Raw genomic sequence first — 25,728 nt, 5'->3', positions numbered from 1 at the left:
AGCACTTTCATGTATCCTTTCATCAAACGTCCTACAAACCATGTAATAGGCATTTCTTTTTAGATCATCACTGAATAGATTAAGATATCTTTGTGTATCATTTTGTTTCAGACCTATGATCTGTTTCATTCTTCCCAGCTTAGCTTTCAAAAATACAGAAGCTGTAACTGTACTCTTCCACCTGGTACTCGGTCTGTGCTATAAAAACATGTTTCCTTTAATCCTTCAGTAACTATGACTACATGTATATCACCTAGTTATTTGTGAATAATATTTATCATAAACATCACAATTAACACCATTGCATCTGATGGATCAACAGCGAGACAGATTTCGCTTGTTTGCAGTTATTTGATTCAGCAGGAGCTGGCTTTGACCGGAAAAAAGTGAACTCTTGCAACGTTTGGATTAATAACAATAAGATTACACCATTCAAAGAGAGATTGACTACTGAGAAACATTTACATTCTTTTTATTTTAATAATGAACAGAATAAACATAAGCATCTACGGTTAAAAAAAGATAATCTCAGCTTCATATCAGCTGAGTCCATTCTACCAATGGAGACGTGATTTGAAAATGGCTGTTTGCAAAGTCTGGATGCTGCCTGAGTGGATGCATTGGGTATATTTGTGATAATTGCATGTTCATTATTCTTGCATAATCAGGTGATATGAATATAGAATTACATTTGATCACAGGATCTCTTTTTGAAACTTTGAGGACAGCGCAGGCGACAGAACCGAGTTTCAGGTTTTTGGGTGTAATGAATCAGAGCAGCTAATTTGGAGGCTAAACTGGGAACGTGGCAAACCAATCTCAATGCTATAAAGTAAAGAGGTATCCCTATCATTAAGTCTATCCCACAATTTCTATTCATACAATTCACAACAATCCCATACTGTCCTGGAATTGCATTATGTATTGTTCAAAACTGGTGTATGAACAACTGCATCAACAATCACAATCCTGTACATTTTTTCAACAGGGTTACTGTCTTAAGTAAAACCATGCATCCTGTTCTTTTGGGTTGTTCCTTTAACCACCACACATCTGCTGTATTATGGCAAAATCAAGATAGAGATATATCAAGCTAAAGCAGTGCTTTAGATAAAAATAAGAGATGAAACCAAATGAATTGTAAGGTGAGAGGCCATTCATATCACTAAACAATATGATTCACCAACCACCCATATGACCAGCATCAAGCAACTCTTCTTTCCATGATAATATCAGACAAAAACCAAATGTTCAATTATAGTATGTGAAGATAACCACACAGAACAACTACATGTATAAGATGTCATGAGGTGAGGATTTTACCAAATTAAAAAAGGATAAAAAAGAAAATCAAGGTATACAGAAAAAAGAAAGCAGCATGCTATGAAGGGAGAAGACTTGGTCTAAACAAAACAAAAAAAAAAAAATGGAAATTTGCTACATCAAAGAAAATCAAAAAGACCAGAGTTACAACATCAATGAAGACTACAAGGACTTTTTCAGTTTGCCTTCTGTCAGAAAGAATCTTTATTGCCTGTCATCGCAACATCTGGTATGATTTGGCTTTAAAGGACATCACATGGTCTGGAAGAGCAAACCAATAAATTCTCTGACTAGACAGATGAAGTATTTTCATAAAAAGTTCAATCTCCGACCACTCATTTCATTAAACAGTTTTTGCAAAATACTTGAAACTTAGGATAAAAAAAAGTCCACTACAAGGGTGAAACATGACATGATCATGAGGCTGCTATTTGTGTGGAATTTGGATTATAAAAAAGATGCTGTCCCTCCCTTCACTTAGCATTAACACAAACCTGGGTTGTCTTTCGCAATGGAGAAGTGTCCCGTACTGGACTCCTTCCTCGCACAGCCCCTGGCTGATTAGAGACTACGCTCACCTGATTGACAGGGATTTGCACAGGTTTGGAAGGCCTTTGTCCCATATCTCCCTGTCCATCAGATTGTACCCCACCAGGTCTATCCTTGCTCAGTGCTATCCCCACCTTTGGAGGAGGAACTGGTTTGGGGCTGACAGCTCTGGTGACCCCTTCCCTTGCCACACTGATTCCCCCAGGTAAAGGGGAGGTTAACACCGGCTTGTTTGGGGGAATTGGAGGAGGGGTGCCTCGGCCAGCTGCCACAGGTTTGCGGGGGGAGTTACCTACACCACTGCCCCCAACATGAACTGAGACTTTTCCTCCAGAAGGCATCGTGAACATAGCTGAGCCAGTAGTTCCTGAATTTATAGCACCTCTAGGGCTTGTCGTGTCAGTATTGGCTGGTCCTAAATCTCCTTGGCCTACCACAAGTGAGTTACTGGCAAGAGGTTTGTCTGTAGGTTTTGCAGGTGTCACAGGCTTTCGTAATTGAGGGGTTGCATAAAGGCCAGGAACTGCCATTTGAGATGAAGCATGTGACCCCTCTCGGCTACCTTCTTTGGTTTTGCTTGGTGACACACTGCTTCTTATTTCTATGCTTTGTGGTTTGGCACATGATGCTGCTCGCTCCTGAGACAACTGGAGCTGCATAGCCTCCAACTGTTGGGTCAACGATTCAACACTAGCCTGAAGTTCACATGAGCGGCTTTCTTCACGTGAAAATTTATTTCGAAGCTGTTCTCTCTCCACATCAAATTCACTTAACTTTTTCTCCATGACAGCTTCCATTTTTAGGGATCTTTTGTTTTCCTCTTCAAGCCCGTCAACAATGTCTCTAATTTTGGTCTTGTCTGAGTTTAGCAGACTTTCAGCAGTGCTGCGCTTGTGTTTCTCTAATAACAAGATGTCTTCCAACTTCTTTCTCTCTTTAATCAACATGAGAGCAACTTGCTTATGTTTGCCTGAATTTGCTCTCTCCTCTTCTAAACTGGCAAGAGATTTCTTCAAATCTTTCTCGAGACGCTTGTTCTGATTTTTTTCAAAATCAACCTAATTTTAAAATAGAAAATATCAAGATTTACTTTAATATGTACAGACCAATACAAATGCAAATTTCTAAAATCTACAAACATAAATTAACAGCTTCACTAAATTTTTTATTTATTTGATTGGCCTTCACATTGTATTCAAGGACACTTGTATTTCACTTACACCATGGAAGCCAGCATTATGGTGAGATGAAGCAGGGCTCTTAATTAAATTATTTATGTATTTACTTGATTGGTGATTCACGCCGTACTCAGGAATATTTCACCGATACAATGGTGGTCAGCATTATGGTGGGAGGAAACTGGGCAGAGCTCGGGGGAACCCACGACCCTCCGCAGATTGCTGAAGGTCTTCCCACATGCAGCCGGAGAGGAAGCCAGCATGAGCTGGACTTGAACTCAAAGCGACCATCTGCAGGTTGCTAACAGACCTTCCCACGCATGGTTGATTAAAAATTATTTATTTGAGTGGTGTTTTACGCCGTACTCAAGAATATTTCACTTATATGACGGCGGCCAGCATTATGGTGGGTGGAAACCGGGCACAGCCCAGGGAAAGCCCACGACCCTCCGCAGGTTGCTGAAGACCTTCCCACGTATGGCCGGAGAGGAAGCCAGCATGAGCTGGACTTGAACTCACAGGGACCGCATTGGTGAGAGACTCCTGGGTCATTAAGCTGCGCAAGTGCGCTAACCAACTCAGCCATGGAGGCCCCAATTAAAAAATAAAATTATCAATGTAATTTAATAGAGTTATATAACATTGCTAAAAATTAACATCAGAGGTGGTTTCAGACAGCTATAATAGTCTATAGCTAAAGCAGTAAAACTTGTTCCCGTATAACTGTTTTCATGAAATTCAGTTCTACATTTTTAACATTTAAGAACTTGGTTTTATTTTGCAGACAGGTGAGAGGTAAAAGGAGTCAGTTTCTGTATTAAACAGAATAACTGATACTACATGCTTAACCATTATCTACTGCCATCCAGGGTTCAATGTTATCATCTACCATTTATGATTTATTTAGTCGGGTGGAATTCATTACAGACCTCTTGTTTTAAGCGCTCTCTCTCTTTTTCAAGCATGTAGGTGACATCATCGCCTTGAGCAGTATCCTGAGCATGTTTGCGTTTTTCATCCTCCAATTCAGCTGTAGCCTACAATTTGTCAGAAACAGGTTATGTATTTGATACACATCATGCACACAGGTAGACTTCAGTAGATATTTTAGGTGAGGTGACAGATCCTAACTACCTTTTTCAAGGTTTACAGTTTTTGTCAAGCTAATTCACTCAAATTCAACAGATTGTAACTGCAAAAGCTTACATACCAACACATAATTTATTCATTTATTTTATTTATTTCTTTAAAGCCACACTCAACAATTTCCCACTTATGCAATGGTGCTCAGTTTTATGAGTGGAGGAAACAGGAGTGCCAAGGACCAAGCACCGATTACTGACGAACTTTTCCATGTGTGATATACAGGTATGTACCAGTATATTGGTGGAAGACAAGTGGTCATCAATGAACATTAGACAATATAAACGACCATTTATTGTCACCAAGCCTCACAAGCAGTGAGAGCTGGGAATCTACAAATTATCTGTCCTAGGCCAGTTTTGAGCATGCACCTCATGCACCCCAGCAACTGAAAGGCATGTGCCTTTGACGCCGATACCATCTCACAATTTAATATTCGTACATCAGTCCAATGAAATTAATCAATAGTGGCAGATTACTGAGGAAGACAAAAACTTCCTATTATCTATTTATGACATTAGTGTTTTATGACATATACTATCTTGAATTTTTCACTTCTACAATGACAGTCAACATTGTAGTGAATAAAAAAGAATAGAGCCCAATAGGGAAAGCTTCCTATTAACATCTGTGTTATGTTTTTAAGTTAGTTCAAAGCATGTTTGTGTGAACAACGGCTTAAAATATACTGTTAACAGCACCTGACTACACACCTTGTGAAATCGTTTTTCAGCAGCATTTAACTGCTCCCTCATTTTAACCTGAGCTTTTCGTTGTGTTGCTATGAGGTTCTCTAGTTGAGCCAGTTGGTTGTCGTACATCAGTTTAATGGCAGTTTCATCAAAACTGCTGTCTTTCATGTTGTCCGAGTCCCTTTGCAAAGCCATGAAAGGATCTCCTAAGCCAAATCTTCCATATTTTGCCTGGTAGAGTAACTGTTTGGCCTTTTCAGCCTAACAGAGAACAGAACAAAACAGCACATAAAATAATGATGCAGCCAACACCTGAACTTCCTGTATGTATATACACATGAATTCACAAATCAGACACCATAACTGACACTATTCCTAGAAGAATGTACTAATATTTTTATTTATCAAATCTTACATTCAGTAACTTATCAATACCTGTTAACCGTAACATTGATTTGAACATATATTTAAATGTAGACTCAAAACAAGGACTTTCCCAGAACTTCAAGTCTCTTTTTTTATTAAACTTTTTAGAAATTAACTATTTTAAATTAAATATACACTTTATCATCTTTTAAATTCACAATGGAAAATACACATGTGTTGTCAATGCTGCTGGTAACTTTACACAGAATAGGTTCAAATAAACATTAAAATTCATATCTATCAGTCTGCTGACAGCTATGTATGTGTAAACATTGCAGAAATATATTCTGGATTCACTGTTTATTATATACACATTTTCTATTTTAAAATAAACAAAACACATAAGCTCTAAATTATTTCACATTCTGTAATAAATACATTGTCAAGGAAATCCATAATATAAGTAAATTGTACTTTAAACATTTACTAGCTGATTTATTTATTTATCTGATTGGTGTTTTATGCCCTACTCAAGAATATTTCACTTATATGATAGTGGCCTGCAATTTCCACATATGGCCGGAGAGGAAGTGATGAGGCAAGACTTGAACTCACAGCAACCACATTGGTCAGTGGCTCCTGGGTCATTGCACCGTGCTGGCACACTAACCACTTTAGCAACAGAGGCCCCCATATAGACCAGGAAAAATTTTAACATGATCAATACAGAAAATAGCAGTTTTTTATTTCATTGCTTAAAAAAAAAATCGTACATAAGTGAATAGTATGTGACAACTTAACGTCAAATTCAAAGTCAAACCAATCATTGATAGAATTAAGAATAGGTGCAGCTCATGCTGTTGTTTAAAGCCTATACATTTTGCCTATGTACAGACAACAAATATGACCCATTTTAACAGGACTATCATTTACCAGAGTGTTTCAACATTACAGGAGTTCTGAACAACATTATTCACTCTGCCAATTTTTGGCAGTAAGTTTCCAGTCTTTAGGACAATTCAGGTGACAAAGATACACTGTATACCTTCAATGTTGCTATGACAACATCTCTAGCTTGGAGTTCTCCTTCGAGGTAACTCAGCAACTTTAACAGATCACTCTTGCTCAAATCCATTTTCGGGTGGCGCTGTAAGGAAAAATGTAATACGATTACATATCAAATGCAGACCACAAAGGATAAATTAAGGGGGCAGGTAAAAAATGTGGCAGAGTGCACATTATTGGGGAGAAACACAGCACTTTTTCTAAAAGGGTGAAAGCTATACCACATTTATGACTTGATATAGTCTGATGTCCTAGACTGGCACTATAATTATAAACATGTCAAAAAGTGGTGCTGTCACAATGGAAGATGGCCTCAATGTCTTGTAGGATATTTTGCACAAGATTTCTTCAAATAAAGAGTTGACATCATCCACAACTGTAACTGGTAGCAATAGGTGGTATTTGAAGGCTTACTGATAAATAAAATTTCACCTCATATTTTTTTTTCTTTTTCACAGAAATTATTCTGCACAGCTATCACAAGTGTTAATTTCTGTCCGCAAGGTCATATCTAGAAAAAACATTTAAAGTTCTGATCCCAAACTTTAACATGTCTAATGGTGACACTGTGACTATGCAAAAAGAAATTTTAAAAATGCAACTCAAAATGATGCTTTCTAAAAGCTTGTAAGTCTGTGAATGAAAAAACTATTCGTAAAAAATCATATTTTTGATTAATTTACTTGTTAGTTTTAATACAGCTTGTTTAGTTTGAGCATTTTCACAAACTGAATTGACTCTGGATACGTCCCAGTGGCCCGCTTCACGAAATTTCACAAAAAAGTGTGAACATAACTTCCATAGCAACAAGTACTATAGGTATTACGTCGCCATGGCAGCTACGTGTACACAGCGCTGCGTGCGCTTTCTTTTATGCAGAGCAATGCAGCTGTCAGGGTGCAAGGTAATAGAGTAAAACTCTTCTCTGCAGAGGTATTGCTATCTCTCATTGCTACTTCACTTGACTATATATTACACATTTCCAACCAACTTTCACCAATGACACTATGACAGAAATGAAATGACAAAGGAAAATCTGAATGCTAGCTCAAATAGGTGGCTGTATGTTGGACATGGTGATTTTTGAAAAGTTCATAAAATTAAAACTATTATATAACCATTATACACTCAAATATACCATATATTTTAATATATATATATATATATATATATATATATATATATATATATATATATATAATATACATATACATATATATATGTACAACTGTTTCCACTCAAACATTACTAAATAATAAATCGCTTCTTTGCGGCTCAGAGCTACCAAGCTACTTGGTGTTACAATGTATACAGGCTCTTATAAAGGTAGGCAAATCTAAAATGAAGTAGAGGGTACAACAACCATCTCCAGAGTTGATATTATCATGTCCTTGACCAATATGGTTTTATTCGAATACAGTTTCTGTTGACTGTTTTTTGTCAGGTATCTGCAGAAGGGCTTTGACATTTATTAAAACTAAATCAGGTTCCATCCACCCATAAGTCTAAGTCCTGTCAAAATATTCCATAGTACTTTATTTATTATATATTTATTTATAACTTAATAAAATAAAATTACATAGTTGCCTGGTCATATAATGTCAAAATCTTATACCATACACAATTTGGAATTCATCATACCTGGGAAGAGAAAATCATCATACTTAACTCTTCCCAGTTCAGACACCATTTGATATCCTATAGACATGTTCATTTTGATCCGAAGATTAGCCGTTACCTTACTACTTGTAACTAATGAATGAACGATTACAGCTTAACGCCATGTAACTATTGAGAAGTTTCAAGAAACACAATATAATAAATCTGTACAAAATAATAACTAAATGTCCTGAGGAATAAATTATTACGAGTTAGTAATTAGTAAGAGTAAAAGTAAGTTGATGTCAATTGTACAACACATACTACACTGCTGATGTGCATTGTATGACAGCAAGTAGGCCCCTATAGCGAGTCAGTCTTCACCATTAAGTTCACTTATCTATCTGACATTTAATAAATATGACAAATGTCTCCAATTACTAGAGTTGTAAAGTTCTATTGTACCTTTAACGTATTGGACTGTATTTTGTCCGTAGGATCAAACGGTGAGGCATCTAGATCGTGTTTTAACACCGTCGGTGTCGGTGATGCACCTCTAATGTTTCTCGACGCCATCTTGCTCAGATTATTTTCCCGCGGGTGACCCTCTCTCCCGTAAATGCCCAGCGATAGAACCGTTCGTCAAGGTGAAAGTTTTACATTTCACTTCTATTCTCACACCACCAAATTAGGCACTGTCAAATCGCAGACATCTCACAAACAACACGCCAGCAGCATCTCTGTTTTGTCTGCATCATTGCGCTTTTGTTGTCGACTTAAGTCACACAAATAATTCTGTCACGTGACTGGTCAATTTCATTTGAGTTTACATATCATTCTTTTTGGTTTTAAAATACCTTATAGAATAAATATTGGTCAACTTTTATCACATGGATAGTTTTGATTATTAAGGATTTTCTTCTCTGCGGACACCTGTCATTAGGTACTTCCGCTGTCTGCTACGCGCTGGGGTTAAAACTGTCGCAGTGCAAGGGGCCCGCTGGATGTAACTGTTACTGTCAGAAAGACAGTCAGCACAGTCACGTCACTGTGACATAAGGTCCACCACTAACCTGCATTTTGGAAGTTTAGGCAGATCGTCAGAGCTTAGTTGAGGACTTTAGATGCACTGGTACACACTAGTTTCGATTCGCGTCTATGCCTAGCAGCACAATTTTAACAACAATTCGAATTCTTAGTTAACACTCTGTTAAGGCTAGCCCTAGAATTGTGCAAGGAGGTACCTCCATGTCTATATGGAAAGATTTTGGTTATATTTTTTGAACTACTAAACGTAGTATGTTGATTTAATTTAATAGTAGAGCCCAACAGAAGTCTCAATGTTGGCGTTTCAGGAGTCCCGCCAGTTTGTGCAGATGTGGACGAGTTGGGGGCTCTTGCACACTAACGCAGCTAAAAGGCGAAATTTTATAGTACTTGCTAGAGGGAATACACATCTTGTATAGCCGGGTCTGTTTGACCAACAGCATCATTGCCGTTATCAGCTGCCATACAATCACAAGTTTTAGCCCCCACCATGTCTCGTCACCAACCTGGACGAGACAGGTTGTGAGATTCCTCAAATTCAGGGTTTTTCATTTTCAGGAGTCTTGCAAGTTGATGCAGATATGGATGAGGCAGGATGGGGCTCTCACAAACTAACAGTCAAAAGGAAGAGATTTCTTGGTACTTGATTGACGAACACACATCTTGCATAGCTGGGTGTGTGATCCGATGCTGCCGTTAGTAACTCCTATATCAAGCCTTTTAGCCACCTTAGTTTGCAAGATGTCCCACCATCTCTCATCTCTACATGCATGAACTCATGAGATTCCTGAAATACCGACTCATGTTAGTTCAAAGCCCAATATTGTTTATCTCTAGATGGTTACAAATTAATCAACATCAGAGCACGCTCTATTTGAAAAGGCTAATGCACGCTTGTTTGGCAAGGCATTTAAGACAACAGTTTTGGCTTTCAAATACATGTCAAAGGCAACAAGTTTGTAGACCCTTACTTTTTCAGGGCTCCAAAATTTCCACATGTCTAGATGTCAGATGATTTTTGCCACTGACAGGCAAAAAGTAAACTTGCCTGTCGCTAGCCACAAGTAAACCATGCCTGAGTAAATTAGCATACTAAATCATATTACATGTACTTTATTTGGATAGCCAGTGACTAAAAACTTTTGTTTGGGGAAGTCAGTATAATAATTATAGATAACACTGCAGTGAGAAATATTTACTGCTTTTTACGAGGACATTAACTGATTCAAATTTCTCTTCAAATTGCATAAATCTAGATCTGAGAATTTCTGTAGTTAACAAACCAAAGGACAGTTGACAATTACACAGTGTTAAAAAAAACAGGCAAGTTTTCTAAGATTAGAATTGTCCATAGCAGGCATATTGCTGAACAATACACGTGATTGTCATCACCTTCTTCCTGATATATTTGTAAGGGTGTCTGGCAACCAATCAGAATTTCTGTCCTTATGTTCTAGCAGAGATCAACTTGAGGAACACAAATGGATGTACAGAAATTTTGTGCTAGAAACACCATAACCCTACACTATGTGCTTTTTTTCTTGAAGTTTTGATGTGACAATCATACATCATGTAGTATATGACATAAATTACTTAGAGTAATAACCATGTTTAGTTAGTGGATAAGTGTCACTTCATAGAATGACAATCATGGCAAAACAAAGTGAGACACATCCGCAAATAGCTAATGCCTGATTGGATAAAACTGATAACCTTGGGGAGATTTGATTGTCTCAGTTTGCATGATTTTGCTTACTTTGAATTGCAATATATCACAAAAATAAAATGTTATGCTTTTTAAACATGAGCGATACTTTATCGATGTTGTCGTAATTTTCTTTTAAGTGTAAACCTAAATATAGAACTTACTACATTTCTGACTGCTTTAAAATTGTGTAGGCAATTTCATTCCTTACAACTGAGGCGGCGTAGAGGCCATTATTAAGAATATGTTTGTTGGGAGTAATAACCTGTGGACCCTAAAAAAAATGACCAGTGAACTCTAAAAGTTTCTAGAGAGCATTTGATGGAATTTGTATGTCTTTCTCTAGATTCCCATCTTGAGTTGATCCATTTTTTCTGATTAGGTTTGGTTACTCCCACCAAAGAAATTTTATTGATGGCTATATTTTGTCATAACATGATAGACACCAGCTGGTTTAGTGTTTTAATTTAAACTCCCATACTCCATGGTGCAGTGTGAAGAATGCACTACATAAATAGGGACTGCTCTGTCAATGATTCTTATTACATTCAGTGGATTTCATTTGCTTATTTAGTTATCTATGTGAATTAACTAGTGGAAATTACCCTTTAGCTCAGTTGGTAGAGCGCTGGACTTCAGGTAGTGAGACCTGAGTTTGAATCCTGGTGTGAACCACGTGGTGAAATCCTTTAACAACTGCACTGGTGCTGTGACCTAACAGGTTGCAAAAAGCGTGGAGCTCTGGGCCTGGGAACGTCGATATGCCTTGGGAGAAGGGAAGGATTTGAGTGGGGAGTAGAGTACAGGAGCAGCTTTCCAGTGCTTATACTAGCAGTAGCTAGTGGGAATTTCCCTTTAGCTCAGCTGGTAGAGCGCTGGACTTTTGCTGCTAAGACCCGAGTTCGAATCCTGGTGTGACCCACATAGTGACATCCTTCAACCATTACGTCTGCATAAGTAGGGACTGCCTTTGTCAATGATTCTGGTTATATTCAGTGGGTTTCATTTACTTATTTCATTGGTGTTTTACTCTTTATTCAAGAATATTTAACTTATATGGTGGCTGCCAGCATTTTGGTGGGAGCAGAGGAGGGAAATCTATGATCATCCTCAAGTTTTTGGCAAATACGGATGTTTAGTTTTCTATAAATATATTTTTATAGCTAGTTAACTGCCGTGAAGATATGATGCAGCCAGTTTGTAATATTTCGAGTTAGAATATGTCAACCTACATGTATACATGTATCTATAGTTTGTGCAAACTGGAAATGCTGTAACAGTTGAATCATTTGTATTTAAACTGTTAAGTGTTGTAACTTGTAAAGTAAAGATTGATCTTGTAGGTGTGAGTATATTCTGATTTTATGTATGTTTCAGATTGGAGAGAGATGACCATGGTTAAAGTCCACAGGCTGGTGTCACCAAAGAACTTTCTCTAGATTGTACTCTGAAGTTCAACTAAATTGGTTGTAGCGCTGTTTTTATCAATTACAAGATGAATGGGATGCAATTATGTTCACTGAAAATATTCTATCCACAAAGAACTCTTCTCAACTGCAAGTATGCTCTAGGCTCCGAGGTATTGAAGACTGTATGTAGATCCACATGCACTGAGGTTGGCTCTATTAGTAGCTTTGGAAAGTCCAAGAAAGAAGAAGATATAGACTTCAGAAATGCTAAAGCATTCTCTGAAATGCCAGGTCCCAAAGGGTTGCCTTACATAGGAACATTGCTTGAATATCGTTTGGGTGAGTTCTTGTTACTAAATGTGCAGATGTTAGGGGTAAACTCTGAGATCAGTTGCCAGTGTTTCCTTTCTCTAAATAGTTAATTTCACTAATCTGGAACTTGCTCTAGTTGCCTGCATAGTTCTCAAAATGCCGAAATGAAAGTAGCTTTCTTGCGGTTTTCAAAACAATGCTGAATTATCAGCTCATTATCTGAGAATAAGAAAGACCATAACATTGCAATCCTCTGAAGCATTTGAACTTTGCAAACCACCATTTTTGATTATTAGTTTAAGACTCTTTTGTTGAGATGGACTTCTTATTTCACAGTAGCTGCTTATATTCTTTCTGTTCACTTATAAAACAGAAATTAAACTTCAGACTCCCAAAAAAGTTAATAGAAAAAGTGTGGCTTGCTGTTGATGCGCCAGGTACATTTCTGTTGATTTGTAGCTGTGTTTGTGGATACATTTATTTGGTACTAAATCATATTTTGTATATATGATTGTTTTTTTATTTGGTTTTTGTTTTCTGCTGATGGACTTCAGGTTTTTAATGTTAATCTCAAATTTATGCTTTCCAGTGTTGGAACTTTTTTTTTAGGTAAATAGTGTAAACTTATGTTTCATTAGCATAGATTCACTGTTCACCCAATTCCATAGCAATGATGGACACATTTCTCCAGTTTTCCTCTGTCTTCTTTTACCAGGCCGTTTTAAAATTGAAAGGTATGTGGATGCTTTGTTGGAGCGCCACAGGATGTATGGTCCAATCGTGAAAGAGACTCTACTCGGCCACACCTCTGTGCATCTCTTCCATCCAGAGTTGGTAAAGCAGTATTACAGAAATGAAGAGAAACTGCCCTATGTACCGCCTCTGGTAGAAGCAACTCAGTTGTATCGAAAAAAACAGAAATATTCTCCAGGACTAGGAAACATGTATGGAAACTACTGATGCATTTTAAAAATAATGATTTGAACAGTTGAATTTTATTCCCCGAACATATGTGGAGTGATCTGGGTCTAATCTTATATTAATCCCAGGGGTGATGTAACGATCAGATTTTCCGTCTGTTCATAATCATTAGCTTTTCCCCCTACAGTTTTGATATGATTTTCATAAAACTTTGAAGGAATGAAAGAGATCATGTGATGATGTGCATGGGTATTTGGGTATTACCACATCAGTTATTTGTAGTTTTTGCACTGTGGATATGGGATGGAATTTGCAGATAGTGAATGATTGTTAGAGTTGTTTGTTGGTCTCTCAAAGCTAATGTCCAGTCTAGTCTGGTTTATACATGTAACCATATGTGTTGAGCGTTCTTACATTTGTTGAAGCCAGGTTGTGGGCAGTTGCATTTATTTTTGTTCTGTTATGGGATATGACAGTGCTATTAACCTGACGGCTGAAACTGGTATTGGATTAGTAGTTGTGATGTTTTCGTTTTTCTAAGGAATGGAGAAGAGTGGTATAGACTGAGGTCAGCTGTTCAGCAGATGATGATGAGACCAAAAGAAGTTTCGGCATTTTTCCCACATGTAGCTTGCGTTGCTGATGACTTCATTCGACGAATAAGCAAGATCCGTGATGTCAAAGGAGAAGTTCCTAATACCCTTAATGAGTTTGCAAAGTGGTCTATGGAATGTAGGTATCTTGTTTTTGTCCGGTCTCAACATAATAGGACCTTATCAGAAGTTTCCTCTCTTATTCAATCCTGTTATCTTTTGCCAACTTCAGTTCAAACTTGCTATAAGCAGTTGTTTGTCTTTACACCATGACTGAGAATCAAGAGCTGATAAGCATCAAAGCCAAAATAACATGTGACCTTTAAATGCTAGTGATTGGACCAGTCCATTATAGCTTCTATTCAACATGGCTACTCGGAGTGAATTGCCCGTCATTGCCATATACCCAATGCTGAATTTCATCTTCTCGGCTTTCAAACTTCCCAGACTTAACCAGACTTCAGTTTACCAGATGTTTCTGAAGTAAAAAAGAAATAAAAAAAAAAACAACAATAGGTTGTGCCAATTATGCTGTACCCTTGTATCAGGTTAAGCAAATTAATTTAAATTTTGAGGCCTGGACAGTATTGTCACATCAGTGAGATGTGGATTGCCTACCATCATACCAATAGATGAATCAATCAGTGAAAGTTTGATGCATAATTTAGTCTGTAATTACTAATTTCTGTTATCAATCTTATAGAAATCCTATAATGAAATCACAGAGCTGCATTCTCAAGGTGCAATTTATCGAATGCGACAAATTAATTGAAAATACGACAATTAGTTCTGTTCTGTTTGTGAGTTGCATTCATGCATTGGGTTTTGTCGCACATTACCATTCTCATGACATATTATTTGTTCTATCATGATTTAAAGAATGGATATGGCACATTGCATCATATGAATATGACATAAAAAAAAATGTGTGTTTAAAAGTACTAATATTATTGCATGGCACAAATGTTGCTTGAATGAATACAGAAGGCATTCCGAGCGAAACTGAGGCAGACTGCTGAGTGGCTGAGTGTTCCCAGGCTAAATGTAGCCATCCATCTAGTGTTGTTTCACCCATGGATATTTTTCACCTGAAGCATAGGGGTTTGTGTTAATTTTTTCAGCCTCTGGATTAGTATGCTTTGAAAAGAGATTTGGTTGCTTGGATGATGAAGGAAATGTAGAAGCACAACAGGCAATTGATGCAGTGAGAACGATTTTTAAGGTTTCTTCACAGCTGAAGTTTTCCCTTCCTCTTCATGAATTTGTTCCCACACCCAAGTGGAAAAAGTTAGAGGCTGCAGAGGGTTTCTTGTACAGGTAATGGAAAGCATTATCTCCTGCTTTCTTGTTTAGATTTAGACAGTAAGCCTGACCACATGTACAATAATCATATCCCTTGTAGTTTTGTGGAGATAAAAGAAAATGGGATATGTAAAAGTAAAGTTTACATCAGAAGAATTTCCATCAAAAGTTAGCCAAGAAATCAGGTTGGTTTTATTTGTTACGAATTTTGTGAGTTATAAGCTTTTGAAGTATTGGATTCTACGTTCGCCTGTTGTGTGCATAAACCTTTGCAGACTCTGTGCAGTTTTCCCATTGAAAAGGTTATTTTGAAATGTTGCAAAATGGAAACATTTTCATTCAAGTAACTTAATCTCACTCAGGAGTTTATGTTCCTAATTTGCTGCTGTAGAATTTCATACTTTAAATGCTTGTATTAACTCAGAATCAGAAATAAAACAAACCATTTTCTTGTACAGTTTATGTAATTTTGTGTAGATACAACACTCCTGGCCCGAAGGTAATTTTTATGTAATAACAATCCTGACCCCATTTTGTTAAGTGTAGACCAATCACCCAGAGATTCCACACTGATTTTCTGCAAATCTGGTTGAACTGACCCAATGATAGTTTTGGTTGGATGTAATGATAACATAAAGTATCGAGTTTGTCTTGCTAGAATAATCCTGACTCCATGGTGGTGATTACCTCTTGGCCAGATTTGACCTAGTTGTATTATTGTTGCACTCAGCATTTGTCTGTCTGTTACCGTCTGTCTACCATCACTATTTATGTGAAAAATATTTTGCATTGGGAAGAAGCCTATTCATTTTTGGTGACCTGAGACAGTATCTTCTAGGTCATTGTAGGTTATATTTTATGACAGGCTTGTAAACATTGGCTTATCCATTTAAGGTCATTGGAGTCATTTGCATTAATTTTTGGTGACAGGCTTGTAAAATGACCAGTTTTATTAGACCCTGACATATTTTTTTCAATATTCTTGGAAACACATGACTAGTGTATTTCATGTAAGTGTGTTAATGGGTATTTTAGTACATTTCAAGGCATTTTGTTTAGATGAGAAACATATTGTAGTCTTGTTAAACAACAACAGTCTTACCCCCAGGATTATTTTATCAGTTAAATAGTTTAATAGTTTGCTTTGTTTGGATAGTCAGACAGTTTCTTGAAAGCTCAACCAAAATTAAGTTTGTAATTGAATATTAAGACAATTGTTGGATTCACATCATGTTTATAATCTAAAAGCTGCATTATTCTGTAGAAATTAACATTTTATGTTTACTTCATCTTGTTTGGACAGTTATGTATTACGTAACATGGAGCAGACAATTTCTGCGATTGATGACCTGCAGAAGAAGGGCCAATTAGCTGAGGACAAATACATGTTCATGTCCTACCTGCTATCCAGGAAAGGGCTGAGCTATGATGATGTCACCATCCTGACTCTGTCACTGTTTAGTGATCCACAGAGCACAGTGAGTAAAATGAAACATGCAGCATTTGATAAGAGTTACAATGACTGTGTTGACTTATTTGGCCTGATTTTGAGAATTGGTCTAAGAAAATTATTTAAAAGGTAGGATATTATCCCACTGGTAAAATGTAAGTTTCAGAACAAGTAGTAATATTTTATGACATTTATTTGCATCTAAAACTTTTGTGGTCAACATTTTAGGTCATTTACATATGTCAACATTAGGACAGGCCTGCTTCAAAGACTCCATTGTGAACGAACCAAGATAATGCTCGAAGTGATAGTATGCATTGAACTCCATCTACACAATCATGATGGACCATTCTCACTAGTGATATATTGACTAGGTAATAATGGTATTTTTTGTAAACCTAGAGCAGCATATACTGTAATTCTTCAACCTTTTGGCTGGCCCCGATAGGACAGTTGGTAGAGCATCCGTGTGGGGAGGTAATAGATCCAGAATCAATCCTGGGTCAGATCACACCTAAGACCTTAAAGGAGGAAGTTGTACCTTCCTCCGCTTGGCATTCAACATAATGGGATGAACGACTGGTTGACCCGTATCAGAATAAAGGCTCTGGCGGGGTGGCTATCAGTGAAGCAGGACTAAATAAAAGAGTGGTGGAAATCCGTCCTGCAAAAAGGAGGCACATTACATGCACTTTAAGGACTCTTTCGTCGTCATGTGACTGAAAAATTGTTAAGTACGATGTCAAATCCCAAGCAATCACTCAGTCATTCACTTTTCAGCCTTTTGACATGAGTATTCAAGCATATTCGAAAGACACTATACTTATCCTTTTGTGAAGCCCTGAAATTCACCAATCCAACCAATGTGGTTTTGTGTCCAAAATGTAATTATAAATGTGCAAAAATTACACTGAAAGTTTCTCTTTCATATGCTAAAAGGTTGAGGAATTAGGTTACATTAAAATTCAAGTACACTTATCATGTAGGTTTAAACAGAAAAAAATGAGTATTTCATTATATGTTGAGGCATTTTAAGCTGGCCATTATGAAGTAAGATGAAGTACAATGTATGTTGTGATATGAGAAAGGTGGTTGTCAATGTCGGCAAGTGATTAGACCTTTTTGTTAAGTTTTCGTTGTTTTGTTCAGTGCACATGTTCTGAACAGTTAATTGAGGCAGTATGCAATAAATTGATATGTCCATTTTATGGAAGGGCATATTTACGTTGCAATCAGCTGTTCCATATTTTCAAGAGACTATAAGTGGAGAAAACATGTTTTGGTCACATACATGGAAATTCATGAAAGTCTTATGACCAAATCATGGTAAATTAAAACTTTGATTCATTAAAGAATTGTCGCAACAACATCGCTGAATTGCCGATGTGGCATTAATCAGTCCTTAAAGAAATGTAATATGCAGTTGTAGCAATAGCTCATGCATTCTACAAAGGCATTAATGGTGATAGGTATTCTGATCCATGTTCAGCAAGGTGATGTATTGGGAGGCCCCATTTGCGATCATGTAAACCAGGACTCCATTAACTTTGGCAGCTCATAGGAATTGTAATGTGGGTCACATGATTACATGTTTCAAACTGTATTACTACTTTAAACCAGTAAAATTAAAATTATTTGATGATGAAGGTCATAATAATCCGGGCTATTAAAAAAAAATTACTATGTTACATTTGATTACCACTAATTGATTTTGTCTGGATGGTGGATCTGGCTATTTGCATTCATGAAGTCTTGGAAGTTTCTCTGTTGATTCTTCATCTAGTATATTTACTTAGAAATATTGAATTTGAAATTGATTATAAATTTCTCCACTCTATATCTGTGTAACATTTTATGTTTTTATTCCCTTTCAGACTTCTCCCATGCTGCTTTTTAACATGTACTGTTTAGCAAAGAATCCAGAAGTACAAGATAAGTTGTCCAGAGAAATTGAGCAGACTTTCCCTGGAGATGAGCCTGTCACTGTGGAAAAATTGGGCAAAATGCCCTATCTCAAAGCCTGTGTCAAGGAAACTTTCAGGTGGAGTAATTTACTTGCTGCTTTTGAAATTCTGACCAATGCTGTTACATTTTTCTTCTCGGCAACATGTTTTAAAAGCTTAAATACAGCACTCTGTAGGTCCATTAAGCTACAGGTAAATTTAAAACAAAGGCAGTCAGGATTTCGCATAAACATGGCTTGAAAAAAGACAGTAGACAACCCAAAATGGTGACAAGCAGAAATGCTAAGGCGAGTATATATAACTATGTAATCACGCACGCAACAAATTTTGCTGATTGGCCTCTATGGTAAAGAAAATAATGGACGGTAAATCACCTTAAGTTTTGCCCTCGAACTTGGAAAGTGTATCCCATGATTTATTGCTTTGATTGTGGCTCTCACTGACTGGGCCCTGCGGGAGAGCTTCAGGAGATGTCTGGGAATTGTACTGACAGTTCAAGAATGTAATGAACAAACTCGCGCTTCACTGAGCAGTTAGTCTCCTGCTATCAATAGTTCATGTTTTCCTCAGTTTTAATCATGATAATTTTAGTACATGCACTTTGCAACCGGTTGATTTTTTTATTGTGGTTATTTTGTAATAAATGGGAATTTAGGAGAAAACTCTGTGGAGATCAAGCGTAACTACCCAGTACCTTTATGCATGTGATGTGTCATGTTGTGTCAAATATCTGTTTTTAAACTGCAGGGCTCTCCATATTCAAAGCTGTTGCAGAATTTAGCACACCACGAATGCATACTTGCAAAGGAGCCCTACCAGCAGATGAAGTGAACATGTTAGATTTCAATTAAAGTGACACCTACACAGTACACACATGCGTTGGCTCTGCTGGCATAATTTGAAAGACTGTCAACTTCCGCCCATATTTTGTAAACATGAATACTTAATTTACTTAATATGTAATCGAGCCCCTTCAGATGAAATTTTAGTCATACAGATTGGTTTTATCTACATATAGATACAAGCCATTTACAATCACCGGATTAGAAATTTCCAGGTGTCTGCCCATCAATCATGTGATTTTTGCTGTCTTATAAATCATGCCTTGGCAAAACTGTATACAGGAGATTATAAGACATTTTGTTTATAAAGCCAGTGACAGTGTTGTGCAAACTCCAAATGTTAAAACAACTAAAACAAATCCTATCTTCTGATATGCCCCACTGACACACAGTGCTGCCCAAAAGGGGTAAAAGTAAATCTTGGTAATTTTTGGAAACCTCGTGTGGAGTATGTTTTCTGTGTTAAATGGAGATTCCCTATAGAGAAATGTGGGAAAAGGAACTCTTCGGCAATAGGACGCACAGGAGGTTCGTCTGCATTATGCTTGTACATTCCTTGTTTAGAGTGGTCATGCTTTGAGACAGTGTTTGGAATTTAAAGGTTTGTAAGAGACATCGCCTGTCTTAATTCTTTCTTCAATTTCATTCATTGGTATACTAAGAGATGTTTATGTAGGTTTACTAGCCTGGAGACCGGCACACATTACATAACCCCATGTGGCAAGGATTAACAAGCAGAGCTTCAAAGTGCCATGCGGGGCAATGAAACAGGCTGGGGACTAATCACTCTCTTCTGTCATCTTGCTGCCATCTCAGATTGTGCAAATTAAACAATAGTAACTCATGTGCGAACCTTTAAGTCATTTACCAAAGATTCACTTGTATTTATCCCCAATGTATAGAGAGGGATATTTCTGGCAAGTGTTGTCCAAGGGCAAAATGAAATAATTCAACTTGACTTGATTCACATGGCTATGTATTTATTTATTCAAACAAACTGAGTTTGTTTCATTTACAAATTACCATGACACATTAGTATATGACTTAATATATGGATGAAATGCTGTGTAAGGATAATTTGTCAATGGGAGAGGTTGGGTGTATTTGTGTCAAAGAAAGAGCTCAGTACATTGTGCAGTATTTACATTGTGTACAGGTTGTTCCCAACGGGACCTGAAACCTCCCGTTTGGCCCCCAGGGACATGGTGATTGGAGGCTATCAGATACCTGCGGGGGTGAGTCTTTTGTCAGAAAGGCAAAGAAGAGTTCATATACTTTTTACCTGAGTGTGCTTAACCGATACAAATGTGCAGATCAGATGAGTTGAACACTTATATCTATTTATGAACAGTATATATGTTTGACCTAAAAATTCACCCAAAAATTACATCTTTAGAGGTAAGTAAATGTAATAAAATACTACTCTTGGTCCTTTTCCTTAAAACATATATGCATAGTCTTACCATTCAGCCAGACAAATTTCTAACATCAGTAGAACTCTCTGAATCAGAATAGTGTCAAATACAGTGCTTTAAATTCTGACGAAAAGTAAGCATGTGGAAAGTGGTCAATAATTATATGGACTCTGATACCCACTCCATCCCGGGGAGTGACAACAGGGTGATGCAGTTATGTATAGTAATTTATTTTGTTTGGTTGTTGTGGTGTGCCATATTGACAGAAGTTGACTTTACGTGGTTTTCTTTTCTTTTCGGATGGAAGCACAGAATAAAATAAAGTAGAAAATCTTTGTTATGCTCTGTGCCAACGTTTGTGTGGCGTACCTTTTAACCTTTTTGTTGAGTTCTAATTTTGCTCCACTCTACAGGCATGCTTGATCATTGTCAAACTTTGTGTACATATTAATGAATGAATATATTATAAGTCAGCAGATTTCACTTAAATTACTATAAATGACCAAAACCTTTTTTCTGAGGCAACTAAATGTCATAAAATATTATTATTGGTGTCAAACTTCCATTTTCTTTTCAGTATTTAAGATCGGTACAAATCTCAGAATCAGGAAAAAAACAAGCAACTTAGTCACGGACCAAATATTAGGTCGTTTTTTATTTGTCTGTGTCTATTTTTTGTCTGTAGTAGTTAAGGTCAACTTTGAATGCAGTGTACTCAACCAATCTTTAAAAAACTTTGTGCACTGTCAACACTTACAGTGTAACGTCCTAGGGTGGGGGGGTCGGGGGGTGAAAGAAATTGTAATTTGAGCAGATTTCATGTTCATCTACAGGCCTACATTTATTTTTAGTCTTGGTGCACAGCTCACCCAACATTTGGGGAGAGATCATAAATACAGCTGATATAGGCGCATATTAATAACCTTAATGAGAAGTTTAAGTAAAACTATGGACATTATCATCTGTTAGAATGGACTAATTTAAAGTTGTATGGAGTGAGACTGATGACTTAAATTTAAAGGTCTGCTACACTTGTAATATAAAATGTCACGTCACATACGCACCATGTTTAGCTATAAACATCTACGTGTAGAGATTGGATATTTGTCATTTAATGTTGCCTTTTTGATTTACTTGATTAGTGATTAAATTTGGAAAGCCTATACATTAACAGTGAAATGCCCTTTGAGTCTTAATTAACCATCATGAGTCAAGCAAAAGGGCTATTTCAGTGGTTTGCATGATACAGGTATTTTCTAACTTATTACAGGTACGTATTGATCTGCACAACTTTGTCATGTGTATGTCAGCTGAGTACTTTGCGGACCCAGAGAAGTATCTTCCTGAACGTTGGATCAAAAATGATTCAGCCCAGAACATACACCCTTTCATCATGATCCCCTTTGGCCATGGCCCTCGGATGTGTATTGGTAAATATTCACATGTTTACATATTATACGCCCATGTATCATCTATAACATTTATATTTCTACATTGTGACCTTTGCTTGTAATTTGGGGTTTAAAATCTTATTAGTGTTGTTTAATAATGTGAAATCTATGAATAATTCAGATAAAAGTCACAAAGTAGATTTCTTACCATCTGATAATGTGTTTCCACATAGTGGACTGAGGCAGAAATAAATACACTTTGGGGGAGAATGTCCATAAATAAATAAATAATTATTTCCTTGAATTTAAAACCTTACATATACAATAATGTTCAGCAAAGGTTTCCCGCACAGATAAGTATTTTTATTTACATCTAGCAGAGACAAAACATTCTAACAGAGCAGCTATTGCTATCAGTAATGTGTATTTTCAGTGTATGTAAATAGTGAACATTTATTTATGCATCTTTGTCGGACAGTGACGGTATTTTCATTGGTGGTATTTCACAGATTATTATCTAGGCAGATAATGCTGGATAATATATGGATGTTGGCGATGAAAGTCCGAGTAACCAACAATGCATAGGCAGTTTCCTTATACCTGCAATATTCTTGAGTTCATGTATGTCTCTACAGCATAAACTATTGATCAAATAAATAAATAAAATAACTCTTGGTACACTAAGCTTATGTAGTACTCAGAATTATGCTGAATTTTTAAAACATGGAAATAAATCTAAGCCCTACTTGGGCTGATGACATAGGTTTAGACAACTGTGGTTGGTTTGTTTGTCTTTCGTTGTCAACAGTATCTCTATTTTATGCATTAAATAAATATTTTTTTGTGGATTCTAGGGCATAATATATTAGCCTGTATGGTGTTTCTCCAATGGGAAAACTCTTGGGGTATAGCGTATGCATTAAAGTAGATCTGTAGGCATGTAATGTTACAGAGGAGAGATAGGATTGATATTCTTATCAAAACATACATGTAGCAGTATGGCTGTGCTCAGTTACCATGAAAGTAGTGTTAGAGATGTAAGAATGTATGGTTACTTTTTATGGGTCAAGAATTGTATCAATTAGCCCTTGTTTATCCCTAGTGCAGTGACTTGGTGATTTGGTTATTGCATATGTCAGGGAAAGCACACCAGCTCCAACACCACACTTGAATAATTTTTCTGCTTCTTTTAAAAGTGAAATAGCAAACAAAAAAAAAAATCTTTGGCCTGCAAGAAAGAAGAATGAGCTAAGCAAAAATTCTTTAGCCATGTCAATTGTGATAAATTCAGAAAAAAAATTATTACTTCAGAAGATGTAATTTTAGCGTTATCCGATAAGATGTCTTCTGTTCACAATAAACAGTAAAGCATCAGAATCCGAAGGGTTCATTCTCACTAACTCTACCTCCATCCTCTGATATCTATTAATTATGAACTGCTTCCTAAACACTAAAGTGAATTATAATTTACATACATTTGTGGATTTTGAACATGTGAATAAACAGGTGGAGCCTAGTGGGGAGATGAATGCTGTATTGGCTTAGACAGTACTGTTCGGCTTAAATTTTTAAACAGTTGTTAAATATTGCTTACTATTAATATTTAGATCTGTGATTGTCAGGGAATAATACACACCTGTAACACAACACTGTGTGAAAATAGCCCCATATACAGGATAATGTACACAAAACTAAATGATTGTAAATGATCTCTAAATGCTGTCTTGTGTAGTAGCTTGGTGTTATGAGCTATCACTTCATGGAGTGAATGGGTTAAGGCAATGTCACATCCTCGACCATGCAATGAAATTGACTCACGTTTGATTGAATAAAATTACCAAGATTGCTGCCTCGATTCACACTAGCCATTACTTCAGTGTTATCATTTTGCTTTACATCTTATTCGTTGAAATCACTTCAGAAAAATAAAGTATGATGGTTTTTAGAAATGTTGAGCATCCTTCTTTCAAGTGAAATATGTTTTAGTCACATGCTGTCTTATCCTTTAAGAATATTGTCTAAGATTGTTTAAGACTTCATCATCTCTGTTTGCAGAACTGGTGAAGTATTAGTAAGGATGATACTGAAAGCTGAAAAAAATGTCTAGACTCCCATCACTGTATGGATACCTGAATGGAGCATCTTGCAGTGACAGAAATTATTGGAAAGACTACCCTGTCATTAATTTGTTAAAATTTGTAGATTGAAATGAAAGTTAGATGTAAATTTGACCGTTTAGGGGGCTTACTTGTAGGATACTCCAAGTAATTCACAAAGTTCATAATTCACATTCATTGGTGAAACTTTCAATGTCAGACAAAGTAAGTCACGTATTGAATTATTTCAGTAATTAAAAAAGGATGCCTTTGACAGATCTTTTTTGTGTTTTATAGGAAGGCGATTTGCAGAACAAGAGCTGTATGTGATGCTGACAAAGCTTGTGAGGAAGTTTCACATTCAATGGCACAACTCTGACATGGTTGTGAAGTACGAATTATTATTGTCTCCAAAGAAACCTGCAAACTTCACATTTGTGGACAGAAAATAGATATGGAAGGATCTATCCTTTTGAAGCCAAAAGTGAATTAAACTGATGAACCGATGAGTCACTGTAGACCAGAGAATGAATTAAACTTTTTCTGAACATGTTATTATTATACTGTACTAATCAGCCATTGGGTTCTTCATATCATGTCTAATTGTAATACCTTTTACTCAGAAGAAATATTTAAATTTGAATTCATGTAATCAGTGCCAAATCGTAAGTATCAAATTAATTTTTGTGTGTGTGGCGGGGGGGTGGGGGGGGGGGGGGGGGGGGGGGAGGATATAACTTCCAAATGCTTGATACAGATATTTTTTACTTCTGATCTATATATGTATTTGTGTTGTTAAACACATTTGTGATGGTTAGAATTTCTTGTCTTGTACATGTATAAACTTGTGGATGTTATACATGGCACTAAATGTAGTAATTTTGTAAAGGTTAGACTTTGTACAATATATTCATGTTTTTTGTGATATGTGTTCGCGTAAATACGACCTGCACTGGTATTAAGTTTGTAAATGTTAGAAATTGAAATATGTATGAAGTATTTTTGCAAACATTAGAAATTGTGTTCTCGCTGGCTCACCTCAACTGATTGGCTGCTCTCTGAAGTGCTTTCACCTCAACTGATTGGTCGGTGACTGAAGTGCTTTCACCTCAGCTGATTGACAACTGACTGAAGTGCTTTCCCCTCAACTGATTGACAACTGACTGAAGTGCTTTCCCCTCAACTGATTGACAACTGACTGAAGTGCTTTCACCTCAACTGATTGACTGCTGACTGAAGTGCTTTCACCTCAGCTGATTGGTGGCTGACTGAAGTGCTTTCACCTCAGCCGATTGACAACTGACTGAAGTGCTTTCACCTCAACTGCTTGGCCGCTCTCTGAAATGCTTTCACCTCCACTGATTAG

At 36.8% G+C, this 25,728-nt stretch overlaps 2 protein-coding genes across 8 annotated transcripts in view; one reads left to right on the top strand and one right to left on the bottom strand.

Moving 5' to 3' along the window:
• LOC135470529 (cortactin-binding protein 2-like) overlaps nucleotides 1-8,690 on the bottom strand; it is a 37,557-nt gene extending 28,867 nt beyond the window's left edge. Inside the window, exons 1-5 of one of the 2 annotated variants that reach the window (XM_064749531.1) lie at nucleotides 8,381-8,690; nucleotides 6,297-6,398; nucleotides 4,907-5,146; nucleotides 3,980-4,087; nucleotides 1,818-2,930 (exon numbers count right to left, since the gene is read on the bottom strand). In XM_064749531.1, the coding sequence (XP_064605601.1) occupies nucleotides 1,818-2,930; nucleotides 3,980-4,087; nucleotides 4,907-5,146; nucleotides 6,297-6,398; nucleotides 8,381-8,491 (1,674 nt within the window). In that variant the 5' untranslated portion in view covers nucleotides 8,492-8,690. The remainder of the gene's footprint in view (nucleotides 1-1,817; nucleotides 2,931-3,979; nucleotides 4,088-4,906; nucleotides 5,147-6,296; nucleotides 6,399-8,380) is intronic. The other variant, XM_064749532.1, reaches the window with a different exon arrangement.
• A 200-nt stretch (nucleotides 8,691-8,890) lies between these two features.
• On the top strand, nucleotides 8,891-25,058 carry LOC135470354 (probable cytochrome P450 CYP44). Of its 6 annotated transcripts, none has more exons than XM_064749238.1 (10): nucleotides 8,891-8,975; nucleotides 12,045-12,415; nucleotides 13,104-13,332; nucleotides 13,851-14,041; nucleotides 15,024-15,219; nucleotides 16,508-16,682; nucleotides 18,529-18,695; nucleotides 20,617-20,695; nucleotides 22,146-22,305; nucleotides 24,660-25,058. In XM_064749238.1, the coding sequence occupies exons 2-10, from the start codon at nucleotides 12,163-12,165 to the stop codon at nucleotides 24,812-24,814; spliced, it is 1,605 nt and encodes a 534-aa protein (XP_064605308.1). In that variant the 5' UTR covers nucleotides 8,891-8,975; nucleotides 12,045-12,162; the 3' UTR covers nucleotides 24,815-25,058. The 6 variants fall into 6 exon arrangements, with proteins under 6 accessions (XP_064605308.1, XP_064605304.1, XP_064605305.1 ...); XM_064749234.1 differs by having other exon boundaries at nucleotides 8,893-9,047; XM_064749235.1 differs by having other exon boundaries at nucleotides 8,893-9,155.
• The last annotated feature ends 670 nt before the right edge of the window (nucleotides 25,059-25,728 follow it).

Source organism: Liolophura sinensis, chromosome 7 (genome assembly GCF_032854445.1).
Source record: "Liolophura sinensis isolate JHLJ2023 chromosome 7, CUHK_Ljap_v2, whole genome shotgun sequence".
Lineage (NCBI taxonomy): Eukaryota > Metazoa > Mollusca > Polyplacophora > Chitonida > Chitonidae > Liolophura > Liolophura sinensis.
This window is presented reverse-complemented; position numbering and strand designations above follow the sequence as displayed.

What these genes read in the sequence shown, in the direction of transcription:
- LOC135470354 (XM_064749238.1), top strand. Translation starts at nt 12,163, where the DNA reads ATGAATGGGATGCAATTATGTTCACTGAAAATATTCTATCCACAAAGA. An exon ending in ATTGCTTGAATATCGTTTGG is followed by an intron (nt 12,416 to 13,103) that starts GTGAGTTCTTGT and finishes TTCTTTTACCAG; the next exon opens with GCCGTTTTAAAATTGAAAGG. An exon ending in TTAGTGATCCACAGAGCACA is followed by an intron (nt 16,683 to 18,528) that starts GTGAGTAAAATG and finishes ATTCCCTTTCAG; the next exon opens with ACTTCTCCCATGCTGCTTTT.